At 38.5% G+C, this 15,044-nt stretch overlaps 1 protein-coding gene across 1 annotated transcript in view; it reads left to right on the forward strand.

Moving 5' to 3' along the window:
* Positions 1-14,306, forward strand: part of LOC103463084 (ephrin type-B receptor 1-like) — a 123,636-nt gene extending 109,330 nt beyond the window's left edge. Inside the window, exons 18-20 of the mRNA XM_008406220.3 lie at positions 3,584-3,780; positions 3,884-4,042; positions 5,512-14,306. Coding sequence (XP_008404442.1) covers positions 3,584-3,780; positions 3,884-4,042; positions 5,512-5,623 — 468 coding nt within the window. The 3' untranslated portion in view covers positions 5,624-14,306. The remainder of the gene's footprint in view (positions 1-3,583; positions 3,781-3,883; positions 4,043-5,511) is intronic.
* Positions 14,307-15,044: the final 738 nt, after the last annotated feature.

The following is a 15,044-nucleotide window of genomic DNA, read 5'->3' on the forward strand; positions in this document are numbered from 1 at the left end:
TAATGTTTTATCAGCAATTATGAAATAAATCACTTATTAATATTTTTGGTCAACATTTAAATTGCAATCATTCGTCTCAATTACTCACAGTTTGGAAATAAGTAATTTTGGAAAAACTTCATTTTTTTAAAAGACGGCCTATTTTGACAGTTTAATAGCAGAATGTATGCAGTTTGCATATCTTCTTAGCTTTCTGTGTGCTTTAGGTTTTTTATTTTTGCTTTTAATTTTGATGAAACACAATATTTTAATGAGTTTCTCGTTGTAGTTTGGAAGCTGTCGTGTTGGTAGTTCACAGCATCAGTTATTTCATCTTAAAAGTTACATCAATATGAATGATAAAACTTTGATTACTCTCAATTATTCTGATTGGATGTTCAACATCCTTTCACAAGTTTACAGCTCACTAAATCTTCAGGCAGTGTTTGGCTCTAAAACCGTATAATTTAACATTTTATAAATCGAACTTTAAACGAAATGCTGGTTTGTCTGGAGGCAAAATTTTGCAATTCATGTAGAAAAGTATAAGGGTTCTGATTAGACGAGACAGATGGTAATAAATGGTGTGTGAGAAAACTGCCAGAAATATGTTATCTGACATCTGCACAGTAATTAACTCACAAAATGGTGGATTTTAAGCCATTAGAATACATTTGAGTAGATTTGACAAGCATTGCATGCATAACTGTAATTGTTTTTGTGAATCATTTAAATCATGTCCTGTTCCTGGCAAACACTGATTTAAAGACGGTAATTTATACGTTGATGTTTTTAATGTGACAAAGCAAGTTACTGCTGTTTACAGATAAATATCGGGATAAAATCTGTGACCGCGCAGATGAAAATTATGAACTGTTAGCTAATTTTCACACAAGGCTAACTAGAATTCTAGCTGTGTCCGAATTCAGGGTCTGCGTCCTTCGAAGGAAGGACTGGTCTACGTAGGACGGGCCCTTCGAAGGCCGGAAATAAACTAAGACCGGAAGAAAAACATCTGTGGATTCGGACAGGTCTAGCCTTCGCCAACTGTCCCCGCCCCCACCTCAGCGTAACTCATGTTGCCTAGCAACCGTGTCAGCGTGAAGCAGAGAGCGGAGAAGAAAAAACAACGGAGCTGAACTTTGTTTTTCAGTCGTGTATTACTGATTTCTATATTATTCTTCACCTTTTATAGTAAAGGATGTTCCGTAGTGAAAAGGGAAATCTCTTAGTTTGATTCTAAAATGGTCAAATGTGTACTGCACTTTTCTACAAGGAATACAAATTATTCATTTACAAATATAGTACTCTCCGCATCGCAGATAGGACATTACGGTTAAATAAACCTATTAGGTTTGAGGGCTTAACTTTAATTAATCAAACAAACCGATGGGCTCTGCTTTGAAATACTTTATAAACCAAACATTTTTCAGCCAGACCTGTATGAATAATATCGGTGTTTAACTCCCTCTCATTGGGGAAAGCTAGCGGGAGTTTTTATAACGATGTGCCAGGAGTTAGGCGTTTTCTCTCGGTGTACCGAACCCGGAGCGCCCGGCCAGCTGACAGCTGGCGGGGGGAGCTAGCTGCTAACGCAGCGGTAGCAGACAGGTCCGAAAATGTCAGAGCAATATTAAAATTAGGTGATGTATTGATGAACCGAGCAGATATCTGAGATTTACACACTTACATTCTCGCCTAAAAACGTTGTACCAAATCACGTTGTGTCATTTAAAGTGTTATATAGCTAAATAATTGGTCGCTATTCACCGCCATTGGCGCTCTGCCTGGACGCCCAGTTGGAACCCGCAAAGAATTATGGGATATCATGGGCCGCGAAGGGTACATCGGACCCATCCTTCAAATCTGGGGAAAAGGAGGACACATTTGAAGGAGTGTTTGAATTCGGACAGGTCTTGTCGCCACGCTATGACGTAATCGGCCTACAAATCCGTCCTTCGAAGGAAGCAGACCCTGAATTCGGACACAGCTATTGTACTTCTGATCACCACATCCAGCCTGGTTTTGCCCTTAAGCCGCCATGATGGGATGCCTCATTCATGACTGCAACTTTTCTGCTGTTTCTATTTCTCCACTTATATCTCAAAGTGAGCAACATGACTTTGAATTGTTTGTAGTCGGTGAACATATCTGCGCAGAAATAATCAATTCCTCCAGTTATTTAACTGCCTCCATTTACTTGTTGCACAAAACCCAAGTTGTAAAGTTTGTCTCTTTGTTATTTTGCCCTCTGAAATTATTACGCCCCCTTAAACACTGTATTTTGTTTTGGGGCTTGCTGCATGTGGGTGCTTATTCAGTAGTGCAGACGAAGAGAAGTGATCACAGAAGTGCTAAAGGAAAATGACTTTAACAAGAAGCAGTTTTTCTCTCCTCTTGAGCTTTCATGACGGCACCATGCGGCTTGTCTCTTTGATCCTCAGAATGACACTGAGTATGTAGGATGAAACATTTAGGGCTTTTTTTTAAGTTCAGATATTATATAAATGTAGATTTGTAGCAAGTAAGTAGGCGTTTCTCCAGTCTCAATGCTTGGAAGCTTGATTTTGCTGAAATAGAGCCATTGCGTTTAACATATATTTCTCTCTTTTAAGATTTTAGCACAGGAAGAATGGTGGTCCATGTCCTGTGGTGCCATTTTTTTTTTCATAGTTTTATTCATTACCACCTGGAAAGTAGCAGATGCGTAGAAAATAATAAAAAGGAACAGCTACGTTATCACTGCAGCAGATTTTTATATCAGAGCCACCACAACTGTTATTCAGTTACATATTACAGCAATTGAATATTTGAATATATTGAAACAAAATAATGTTGGATTTTATTTGTGTTTTGGCAAAGATATTATCTTCCTTCTGTCGTTATCTGTCTTCTGAAATCCAGAGTATCCTCGTATCCTTTTGATATCGGGTCGTCATGCCGATGCCTGTGTTGTATGTCGTTGTTTTTTGTAAAAAGATTGTGGATAATGAGTTTGACAACATTGTCAACATCAAAATTGACACTATAGAATAATTTACTTTGACTATATCACCAGATTAACAAACAAAATGCCACAAGATTACTATGTAACTGGGTTGGTCTCGGAGATAAATGAGAGAATTATCATTTACAGTGAAAAGCTGAAATTTACCTGAGAGCTCCACTAAAAATACTTAATAGGTCAAACAGCATATATGCCTTAATGTGTATTAGTACAAACATGGGAACCAATTTGACACAGCAGCTAACATCCACAGTCATCTTTAATTCCTCTATTGGGGTTTACAGCCAATCAGCAGCAAGGAAAATGAATGAATGGCTCTTCTGGGTTTGCTGCTTTGAGAATACCAGCTCTAAAATATGATCATTTTTTAGCTTCCCAGGCTGCATTTATAGTTTAATCCATAAATACACATTTTCTGTTATGTTCCACAGAAAAATACCCAAATATTGTCGATGTCAATTTATTTATGAAGCATTTTTTTAAGGATCAAGAACGCAACATTCATTCTTCAAAAGATGGAACTCTGTGACTTCACTTTTTGACAGATTTATTACCTTTTGCTCCAGTGTAAATCCGCCTGCTTCTGCTGCGTTCCAGGTAATAAACGCCATAGAGCAGGACTTCAGACTGCCAGCTCCCATGGACTGCCCGGTGGTGCTGCACCAGCTGATGCTGGATTGCTGGCAGAAAGACAGAAACGCAAGGCCAAAGTTCTCCGACATCGTCAGCATGTTGGACAAAATGATCCGCAACCCTGCGTCTCTCAAAGCCGGCACCAGCAACATGGCTCCTGGGTGAACAGAGATATGAACTCATTTCCATACCCAAACACTCTCTGTTTGTGATACAGCTGAGATTGTAATCATCCCTGTGGTTCCTTGTTTCTGCTCCCTGCAGTCCTTCCCATCATCCTTTGTTGGACCGGGGAGCTCCGGACCTGAGCAGGCTGAGCTCGGTGGAGGACTGGCTGGCTGCTCTGAAGATGACCCAGTATAGAGACTCCTTCATCGGATCGGGGTTCACATCTTTGCCCCTGGTCACACAAATCACAGCTGAGTATGTCTGGCCTAACTGCTTTCGCTTCTCGTCTGTCGTTCTCATCGCACGCGCCTTTTAAATTGTACAACTATGTTAAATAGTTGCATTGCAACTTTCCAGCTGCTGATGTCTAAAGGCAATAAGTGACACCAATGTCAGACTTTCATCTGGTGCTCCTATACTGCACTGATGCCCTCTGAACCTGAAGTATTCTGAATACAGAGAGGAAATGTACCCAAAGGGACTAATTAAATATATGCTAAAATGTGAAGACGGCACCGTGCAGGTATATGAACCGGTGAACTCTGTTTCACGTTTCATGCAGAATGAACAACTTCCTCCGAGAAAAAAACGGACGGCGACCCGCCTGAACTCACATTTCTTGGGTTTTTAATTTGTTCTCTTTGCATCATAAATTCAGCACTGCATGTATATTTAATTAGATTTTAAAACGGCTCCTCGTGTTACATTTTTATAGGTAATATAAAGCAATGGGTATGACAATCTACATGCATTCACTTTTGGCTTTTTTAGCATATTAAACTTGATATTTGAGCACATTCTGATCCAAGACATTATTTAAAAACCACTCTGAAGTCATGAATAATATATATATAATTAATATACAACCACATCTAATAGGATCCTGATACAAAAATAGTCATTTTATGTGCATTTCTTTTGTATAGTAAGTTGTCTGAAGGGTTTGAGCTGCACAAAATGATCAAATCTTGCATTGGCAATAATATTGGTAAATATTAGGGGTGGACCGATATGAAAATTTGGACCAATATTGAAATTTGATAATAATAATGTTGCTGTTTTGGCTGAGGTGTGTACATTTTTCCTAAATAAATCATTTGAGAGCAAATCAAAACAAAATCCTTTTTTGAAGTGGAGTTAAAAGAAAAACTGCGATACAAAACTAAACAAACATCATTGATCACACCACACCGATATTGATTCAATACTTATACTGACTTAGTATTGATCTTATCAGTATTTTGGATCAGTCCACCCACCCATGTTGTGTAATCCAAACCGTCCTTTGCAGTCTGAACAGAACAAACAGAATAAAAAAACAGATTTTAACCAAATGTGTCAATTCATCTGAAACCTGATCATCATTTATTTATGTATTTTTTTCCCTTAACATCCCAGTTGTTTCTGTGTTTCTGCTATATCTTTACATCTATTCAGATTTACATATTTGTTACTATTTTGTTCAATTATTTGACTTGCCTTCGAGAGTTGCTGTGTTTTCTTTCGTGCACAGCGACAGTAAAATTCTGATTCTGATAATACGACAATTATATATATTTGTGGTATATTGTGCAGCTCTTTGTAGGAATGTTTGATTAGTTGAAGTGTTTACTTTTGCAAAGCCTGCCAGCAGTGTGCTGGCGTTTTCCCCTCCAGTGCCAGCAGGGATTGTGATAAATGACCACAGATGCTGGTAAGATGCATTTGTTTCTTTGTTTTCCCAGGGATCTGGAGAGGATTGGAGTGTCTCTCGCAGGACACCAGAGGAAAATCCTGACCAGCGTTCAGTCGATGAGGCACCACACTGATGACCAGTCCCCCACTGAATCTGTGTAGCCATGGGTGAAGAAACACTTTGATATATTTGAGTCTGTGAGCGAACAGACGTCTTTCTCACAAGTTTACTTATTCTGAAGATCTGCTATTTTCCTTCACAATCATTAAAAACCCATTTTAAAGACTCCATTAATGATCTTGCAATCAGTGGAGATGTTTCTTATGGTATTTAGCCTCTGAAGTTTTAATCCCACCCTTCTGGAAATTTTCTGTACAGGTTTTATTTGTTGAACAGACTGAAAACGGCAAAGAGCAACACTGTGGAGAAAGAAAACGACGGTCGGATCTGAAGGTTATACCCTGAAAGGAAAGAGGAAAAACCCCAAATTCTGCTTCAGTCCCTTCGCTCCACAAGCCATTTTCATCAAACTCAATCGTTTAAGGAAGACAGGGTGTGTTTTTTTTGTTGTTTTTTTTTATTTGAGGATGAATCAAACTAAGAAACTGTGCTGTAAAAAGAAACTAGCTGAGGAGACTTTTGTGTGAATGGACAAACTGGACCAAAAGCCTGTCAGAAAATGTTTCTGGATGCAGGAGCGACAGCAGGCCTTCTTGTTTCCAGCATGTTGTGTTGTGAGTATTTATTTCATTGTGTCTGTGGAAACTACAACCATTTGAATCTGGACTGTTTAAATGGGATCTTTTTGAATCGATCTTCACATTGAAGAGTTAGTAAATATCGTTATTTGGGAATTTCTTCCCTGCTTGTTCATTTACTTAAGCCTTTGCAACGTTACTGGAGTATTTGTGATCTTTTGGTGATTTTTCTTTCCATTTTATTCATCGCTATAGTGTAAACTCTAAAATGCTGTTGCCTTGAGTCAACAAACGCTTCCCAGTGCTCAGACAGACGGCCCACATAAAATACATCATTCACACTTTTAATGGATGTTTTTGGGTCGCATCAACGTCCCGAGAGGGAAAGTAAATATGACGGCACGGCTGGATGACAACATATAAAAAGGCACATCTGAACATATGATACACCTGCATTAAACACAAAGTAATCTGATATTTTATATACATTTTAATGCTTGTTTCTCATAGTTTCTCAGAAAATTGCAATATCATACAAAACCTACATAAACTGACTTTCAGTGCAGAAATGCTGTCCTGATGAAATGTGGTGAATGTAGCAGGAAGATGTGACTTTCATACGATATTTGTGATTTATATAAATTTCATGGCCAAACCATTAGATTTCTGAATGAAAGATCTTTTTTTTTTTTTTTTACTTACTTACAGAATATTTACCTCTTCATAGAAACTGAATATTGGATTTACAGTTATTGGTCATAATTATTAAAACTAACTGAAGAAGCTGGAAACGTATCACTGCATGAAATGAATACATGATACATGATCTATCACCTTTTGAATTAAGGCATTGACCTGCATCGATTTGTTTATAATATTCTAATTCATTGTTATGCGCCTGCATAAGCTCAGGCATTGATTTCCCACCTACAAAGTAAATCAATTACCTGCTACATGCTGAGGTGTGGAGGAAGAAAGCGGCTTAAGAGACCGACGGTCTGAAGTGAGACAATAAGAGCCGTCCACAATATCTCAGAGGAGGTATTGTGTTCCCATGTTCGTGTGTTTTGGCTGCAGATCCTGAATCTGAAAGCCAGTCAAGTGTTAATTCAGAGCATGAACCAACCAGAAATCCGGCGTTCATCTTCTGTCCGTGACAAATCTCAGCTCTGTAAAGTGTGTGGCTGGAATCCAGATGGAAATCTTCCTCCTGCAGCAGGCAGTCTGGCTACACTTCCTGCATCCTTTTCTCCATCTAAAGGCTGTTGGACGTGTCTTTGTTATCAGAGTTTGTTCCACGTTGACGCCTCTGGTTAAAACTGTTGGAGTAGTTTGTAGATCAAATGGGGTCAAGCGACCTGTTTGTGTTCTCATCTGCGGACAGCAACCTTTTTAACACCCACAGAATTGATTTGCTACAGTGAAGATAATTCTTTCACCAGCTGGTAAACTGATTGTTTGTCCCGATTCAGTCGTTAATGAGATGTTTGATTCTCTTGTGAACGAGGCCTGATCTTATTGTGGAGAAGAACTGCTTTTATCTCAGCACGGAGCGGATTACCAGCTGTGAAACAACTGGCAGTCTCCAACCCGAACCTCCGGCATCTCAAGGATTACCCTTCAGTTGCTCTGATTGGGTGTTAGGATTTTACTCGTCATCGGCTGCGAGCCCCGATTCACAGCGACAGGAAGTGGCTCTGTTTGCTTTCACCAGTACAAACTCTGCCTGCCTGTGTTTGTCTCTCAGCTCTGCTCCCTGTTGCTTCGGCCTCTTTGTTTCTCAACATTGTGACATTGGAATGTCAGAACCTCCAAAAATGTTCAGTTTCCACTTTTTTTTTTCCCCTCACTCAAACTCTGTCCTCACGGCGCAGCCGCAATTGCGTTTGTTGCCTGGCAACGGCAGCTTTATTGAACATTTTATCAGGAAGTATTGAGATCAACTGGGAGCACGTCAGCGGTTCAGAGGAATAATTTGTTGTAAATAGATGCCTGTGGAAAAACAGGCTCAGCGATAGCTAGGGGGTTTAATAAAGAATGAGACAAGTAGTGTGCCTAAAAGCTCAAACTGAATGCTGCCGAAAAATGTCAAGCACAAGAAAAGAAAGCCGTGAAAACGGACAGCATAAAACACGTGTTTCCAGGCACTTTGAAACCACTTCTTATGTTATATTTTTTTTTATCTCCTTTTAGATGTGTGTTTTACTGGAAATCTGGCTGGTTAGCATGTCAGTGTGAACTAAAGATGACAGGAATATAAGTTCATGTGTTAAGTTTGACTGTGACGACTTGGTGCCCTCCACAAGTTTCAAATGAATAAAGTAAAGATAAATAAAAAATTTTATTGCAGCAGCTAAAAATATCACCCTGAGAAATGTTAGAAAATCCAACCTTTATTTTAAGAATACCGTATTTTCCGCACTATAAGGCGCACCTAAAAACCTTCAATTTCCTCAAAAGCCGACAGTGCGCCTTATAACCCGGTGCGCCTTATATATGAACCAATATTGAGCCACAACAGGTCTAGCAACTACAGTAAGCAGCCGCCGACTTCATTTTCGCCCATAAAAGAAGTGCGCGGTGCATGCTGGGATAGTTGTCAGAACGCTGGTTTGTTAATAAAGTTTGAGGGGGGAGATGGAGACTGCAGCGGCAGCGTGCCGGTTGGTCTGTATTACCCAGAAAGCAGTTGGGCACAATGTCGCAACACCAACACCGTGAGTGAAACAACAACTATATAAAGCACTCGGGGATTACAAATGTAATAATAGAGTATGGCACCCCAAACTGAGGTGTCTATTCTATACGCCTTAAAATACGCCATTCGTTGAAGGTGCGTCTTATAGTGCGGAAAATACGGTAGTTGGAAAAAGTCTGGCATTTAGAGTAAAGTTACTGTCATTCCTAACAATTTCTTCAACATATATTAAATGTAAATCAATCATTTTCATTGATCTCTGTGTCTAGAAACATTTTATTAGTAATATAAGATTTCCTGTCAGTCACTTCATCAAGACGTCATTCAAGTAGAGCAGGCATAAATAAATCAGAAAACGTTGACAAAACATCTGGAGTCAGAGTAATAATCAAAAAGTTTAAAGCAGACCTAGAAAGAGCTAAACTGGGGTATTTTATACAGAAATAGATCATTTACTGCAGAGCTGTCTTGTTCCTGAGTCGTTCTTAAAAGATAAATCCATAAACACTGATGTCAATGAAAATAAGAGATTAGTTTGGATGTTTGTATGTAAACAAGACCTGAAGCACGCAGAGCTGAAACACTGTAATTATGACTGAATGTCTGGGTACCTGCTGTGTCTACTCCATGCTGAAATGCACGTTTGAGAAGTTTTTCAATATTTCCACTAGAAGGAAATATTGTGAGGTTATTTTTGTCCTATTTTAAAAGGAATGTGCTGTAAATAATTTGATAGTGTCGAGTTTTCTCATAGAAAAATGAAGAAATTACAAGAACAGCCCAGTTTATGCATCAAAAAATGTGATATTCAGAAGGTCAGATCCAGCCAAATGCATGGAGTGCTTATTATCAGGGACTAATAAGAAAATACCTAAAATCCCAGCATGCATTGGGGCTGGATGACAGCTGCAAAGTTTGTTTTTAAACACCATTTAAAATTATACCTTTACATTTGTCATACAAATTTATTTTCTGTCTTGGACCGTTGAGAACTGGATCATTAAGTCTGAGTTTAGTTTTTCTTTTGCCCTCTTAACCTTTTATACATACTGCTGTATTCTTAGCAGTAAATAAATTCACCATCAGAGCTGAACGTTTAAAATTTGGACTTTTGTTTGGATTCAGTCAGTCTGTGTTAAAGCAAAGGGAACTGGAGCTGTATTTGCACCTTCAGGCAGGTTGTTGTCGGTGTGACGAATCAAAAATAGAGCTTTCTAAATGCTAACATTTTATAAGTAGCAGTAAAGTGATGCAGCCACTCTGACTGGTTTAGGCTTTTTACTGTAGAAAGAAATGAGCTAAATTGATTCAGAAACGTCTTAAAGTGTCAAAACACTGACGGCCGACTTCACACTGTTTACAACCCATTTCTGCTTCAGACAGACAGAAGGAAAAGCATCTACTGGTATCCATAAAACTCAATGGAATGATAGACTTGAATAATAGACTTGTGTTGAACCAGTGACGTGCGGTGAGGTTCATAGCTTGTGAGGCACTAACTTAATTATAATCGGATTTACAAATCTAGACCCCCTGTATGTTATTGTTTACATAAGGGAATTTCGCGCATGCGTACAATGCTGGAGGGCAAAAAGACTATTCTTTAACGTGATGCTTAGCCGCCGCCGCCGCAGAATAATCCCGTTATCTCAATCAAACTTAGACATGTAGATGTTATTAACTTCGTGCTTAACAGCAAAGGGAGAAACCATTAAAGTACAACTCAAAACCACGTCTTTCTCGCTCTCTGTATCAGCGCAGCTACTGTATGGCTAGCTCGCTGTTACCGTCTCTTACTCTGCAGTTGTGCAGTCACAATGTCTGGGATCATGAGCGCCCCCAGCGGTGAGACAGGAGAACTGCCTGCCTCACCTCGAATCTGTTCTCTGCTGTTTCTGATCGCTCCTCAGCACACAAAACACATTACACACACAGTTGGTGACAATAAAAACACAGTACTAAATACATAAGCTAAATTATGGAAAATCTGTTCATTAAAACATTAAATGTTTTTAACCATTTTATTGGCGATGTACAGACAGGAGGAGCATGCTCTCATAGAGTGGCAGTAGCGAGAGGTTGCGCAATCTCAGGTGAGGCTCAGCTGCTGCTGCCTCACCTGCTTCGCTTCTGAGCATTTGAATGGGAAAATGTGAAAATTCTGCGATTTTGAAGAAAAAAACCATCATATTTGGTTAAATTAAATGAAAAATAGGTACTTTATAGTACTTTATAGTACTTTATAGTACATGAATTATAGTACAAACCACAGGGTGAAAATATCTTTATAAATGATTTTATTATTATTTTTCGGTGATGACAGGTGCGGCTCTGCCTCCCCTGACCGCACGTCACTGTGTTGAACAGTATAGGAGACAATAAGGAATTAAATGTGGATATGTTTAGAAGTTCAAATGAACTTCCTTCTGTTCATTCATCCATTTTTCAAGGACTTAAGTCCTGAACTTAAGTCCTTGTTCAGGACACCTCCTGTCTTTTCAAGTGATCCTGAAAAGACATTTTGGGAGACTATGATCTTTTTGTAATATTTGGTTGTTTTTATTTCTTTTGTTTTTTATTTTGTTGTGTGTGATGTGGTTTTTACCTTTATAGGCCCATGGGAGCGCCTGTTTCTCTTTAAGAGTAGAAACAGTAATAACTTACCAAAACACCTTAACAGCACCAGAAAAACATGATGGATTTTTGCATTTTCTTTAAAAGAACAAACAGGGGGCACAAGATGGGCTAAACATGTGGACAAAGTTGCAGCTCATGAAAGAGTCTCAAACCTTCTACTAAAAAACACAGAATATCTAAACAGTTTGTCATCGTCTTGTTAAGAAAGATGTCTTATTCATAATTCTGCTCACTTCTTTGCTAATTAGATAAGTTGAACTTTCCTCCTGATAGAATCAAAAGACGCTTGTTTCATCCCGTCACTTGGCAAGTTTTTTTTTTTTTTTAATTGTAAACCGATTTCCAAACACTTTCAAGCACCGACTTCCCAGATGGCTCCTTGTAAAAAAAACCATCTGCTCCATCACTTTAGTTCAGTATTACAAAGCTGTACGTTTGACTCAACTGCTGCTGCTGCTGCATGACACACTTTGCATATGAGATCAGCTGGAGGGAGAATATTAAAGACAAAACACACGAGCAACGTTCTGAAACGGTGAACTCGGTGGCCGGTACTTTGTTGGACGCTACTCTCGCTAAACGTAGAGTTTGCATGATGAACTGCTTCTGAGTATAATAGTGGAGTAATAAACGCTTTGCATAGTGACTGCTTTGAGTATGCGCAGGCAATTGGATGCTTTAATTTCCCAGCAGTGCTCCTCCCTCCCTTTGCTGTTTCATTGCTGTGCTCTGTGGCGTGTTACTGCCACCTGGAATAACGCTGAAGCATTGGCAGGAATGTAAATCACACCACTCATGTGTGTTTGTGTTTGTAGGGGGAGAAAAAATGAGAAATGTCTCATAAAAATGTGCAGAGACGAGAATTTAGAGCACATCTATTGTTTTAAGATGAAAGCAAAAGATGAGATCCTCTGCTTGTGATATAGGATGTAATTATGTAACAGCTCTGCGGCTACGGAGCTTTTGCTGAACTTGCTACTCTGTAAGTATGGGCAGGAACTAAGCAGTTACTGTGGATAGCTTTTGCAGGACCTCAACTCCTTTCCTTTGTAAAATGTCAACATTTTATGCAACTGCAATTCATCCCTGTATGCTGGGATTACTGTCAGCGGAGACCGCGAGGAAAAATGTTTCTCACTTCCTGTCTGAATGGCAGCTGCAGACAAAAAGCCCTCCCTGAATGATTCAGATGGCCTGACAGCTAAACCTGACATTTGCTGCAGATATTTTAGATAAAACCCCAAAAGGAACAACAGCTCAAATCCAAAAATAAAAAAAGCTACAAAACAAAAGTATGCTCTAAATACTTATGGATGGATTTAACTTTTTATTTGAAGTGTTTAGCTTATTAGACTGTTCTGGCTGCTGTTTTAGCTACTTAACTGAGGCTAGAACTGAAAGAAGGTTAGATGTAATGTGAGGGAAAAGGGAATAGGAGAGACCGAAAGAGGAGGGAGGGAAGGAGAAGAGAGCGTCAAAGCCGAGTTGTTTGAATAAAAATGAGGCTGGGCGTGGAGAGATTACTCTTTCTCTTTTTGTCTTTCCGTCTGTGCGTTCACATCCACCTTCTCCTCCTAATGCCCACAGTCGCTCTGAACAGCTTACTCTGCTTCCAGTCCACATCTCCACAGCCTGCTTTGAACAGTTTGAAGGAAAGGAAGTCATTCTATTTTAGATAGATTCTTCTACAAAGAAAAAAAAAACATTTTGAACTCGTATCTCCTGAGGTACGCTGGCACATATCCTTTTTTTTGTTTTGTTTTGTTTTATCAGAAACCCCTGCGGTATTTCGGTTTTGTTTTTGATTTTAAGTGTTTATGTCAAAACTGAAAAAGAATTTCTCAACCTGCTTTTCCTCCTGGTGCATTTCCTGTCTAGATTCATCAGAGTAAACTTACTCATGCACAGCGCAAACAAAAATTTTAATTTTACAGATTTTAAGACTTTATCCCCACCAAAAGAAAGAATTTTTTTCTCAGTTTTGATTGTAGGGTTTTTTTTTAAACAGAGTTTTAAAAAAGAAAATTAATTTATACATCTTTCAAGAAGGCCAGTAATTCCTATTTTGTCCTCTTGAGTTTTTAACACGTTATTTTACTGTTTTCTTTTGGTTAAAACAAATTAAAATGTCAGCATGCCTGTTCATCCAATAAATATTAAATATTCTTTAGTACTTCATGGCACAATCTCAATATGATAAGAATAATAACATCTAAGTTTTAGTACAGCTTCACAAAGACACTGTAGAGCATTAATCACTAAAATATTCTAAAACTGCAAAAACCTGTAATAATAATAATTATTAGTATGAACTATGTTTTCTAAACTGTGAACACAATAATCCATTTTACAAAATATTGAATTACTTTGCTGTTTAAGTTTTAAAATGTTTTGTAGATTTAAGTTCAATTCAAACTGTCTTACACACATTTCAGTTTTCTATTTCTAAATTTTCACATGCTGATTTATTTTTGTTCTCCTTGCTTGCCATACTTCTTATGTCTGTAAAGTAAAATTTCTCTTAAAAAAAAAAGAAAAAAAAGAAAAAATGGTTAATAACTAATTGTAATTTGCCTTTCTCTGTTTACCTACAGTTGCTGTTCTACTCTGTTGAGCGTCCCACTCTGCTGTATTATAACTCTGTAATATAACGGGAGTTTGCGCACACGTGCATTTTGTGTGGCTGTAACATGACGTGTGGGTGTGCTGTTGTTCGGTGTAACACGTTTGTACATTGTGCGTTTGTAGCTGTGGACTTTTTGACTCTTGCATTTACAACGAACTGATTGTCAATAAAGAGGACAAACTGAACTGTTTTGGGTTTTCTAACGCGCAGAGGACGAGATTAGGGCAAGTGTTGCGAAAAAGGGTGTAAAAAAAATGGATGGATACTGACACTATAACATTCAGTCAGCATGATTATAATGTGTTTTTGCCTTTGTTGTGCAGATGATGCACATTTTACACCAAAACCTTTGAAACGTGGGACCCGTCTACTTCCTGAACACATTATACTTTCACTAAAGGTGCAGCTCTGATTTAAGTTGTGAATCATCTGGGTTTTCTAAAATTGTTGAAAGCCATGTCAGAATAATATGTGTGTATGTAAATTTAGAACTCTGAAGAAAGTCGTCAAGCATATTTCAGTTTGATAACATTGAATTATTTTCACCTCAATTCCCTCGCCTCTGCTTTTCTGACATCGCATTTAGATTAGTGGGTTTTCCTCAATGAGAAAGAAAATGAGCCTGGAATGACTTCTGTGGTTTGTGTGAGAACAAAAGGACAGTGAAGAAAAAAAAAAAAGAGAACGTCACATCTGGATATCTTTACACGAGGACCCAGATAACGCGCCTCAGTCAGTGTTCGGTATTTCCCACCACAAGCAGCATCAAACTTTAGATTTCACCTTATCTGGTGAACGTTATATTTCTCAGTAGACTAGAGATGACAGCTGCGTTCTGGAAAGTAATGAGAAAGGTAATAAAACTTCTTAATGACTTCCTCTTTTACACAGCAGAGTAAATTAATCATTTATGGGAGGGAGAG

This window comes from Poecilia reticulata, chromosome 4 (assembly GCF_904066995.2).
Source record: "Poecilia reticulata chromosome 4, P_reticulata-male-v2, whole genome shotgun sequence".
Classification (NCBI taxonomy): Eukaryota; Metazoa; Chordata; class Actinopteri; order Cyprinodontiformes; family Poeciliidae; genus Poecilia; species Poecilia reticulata.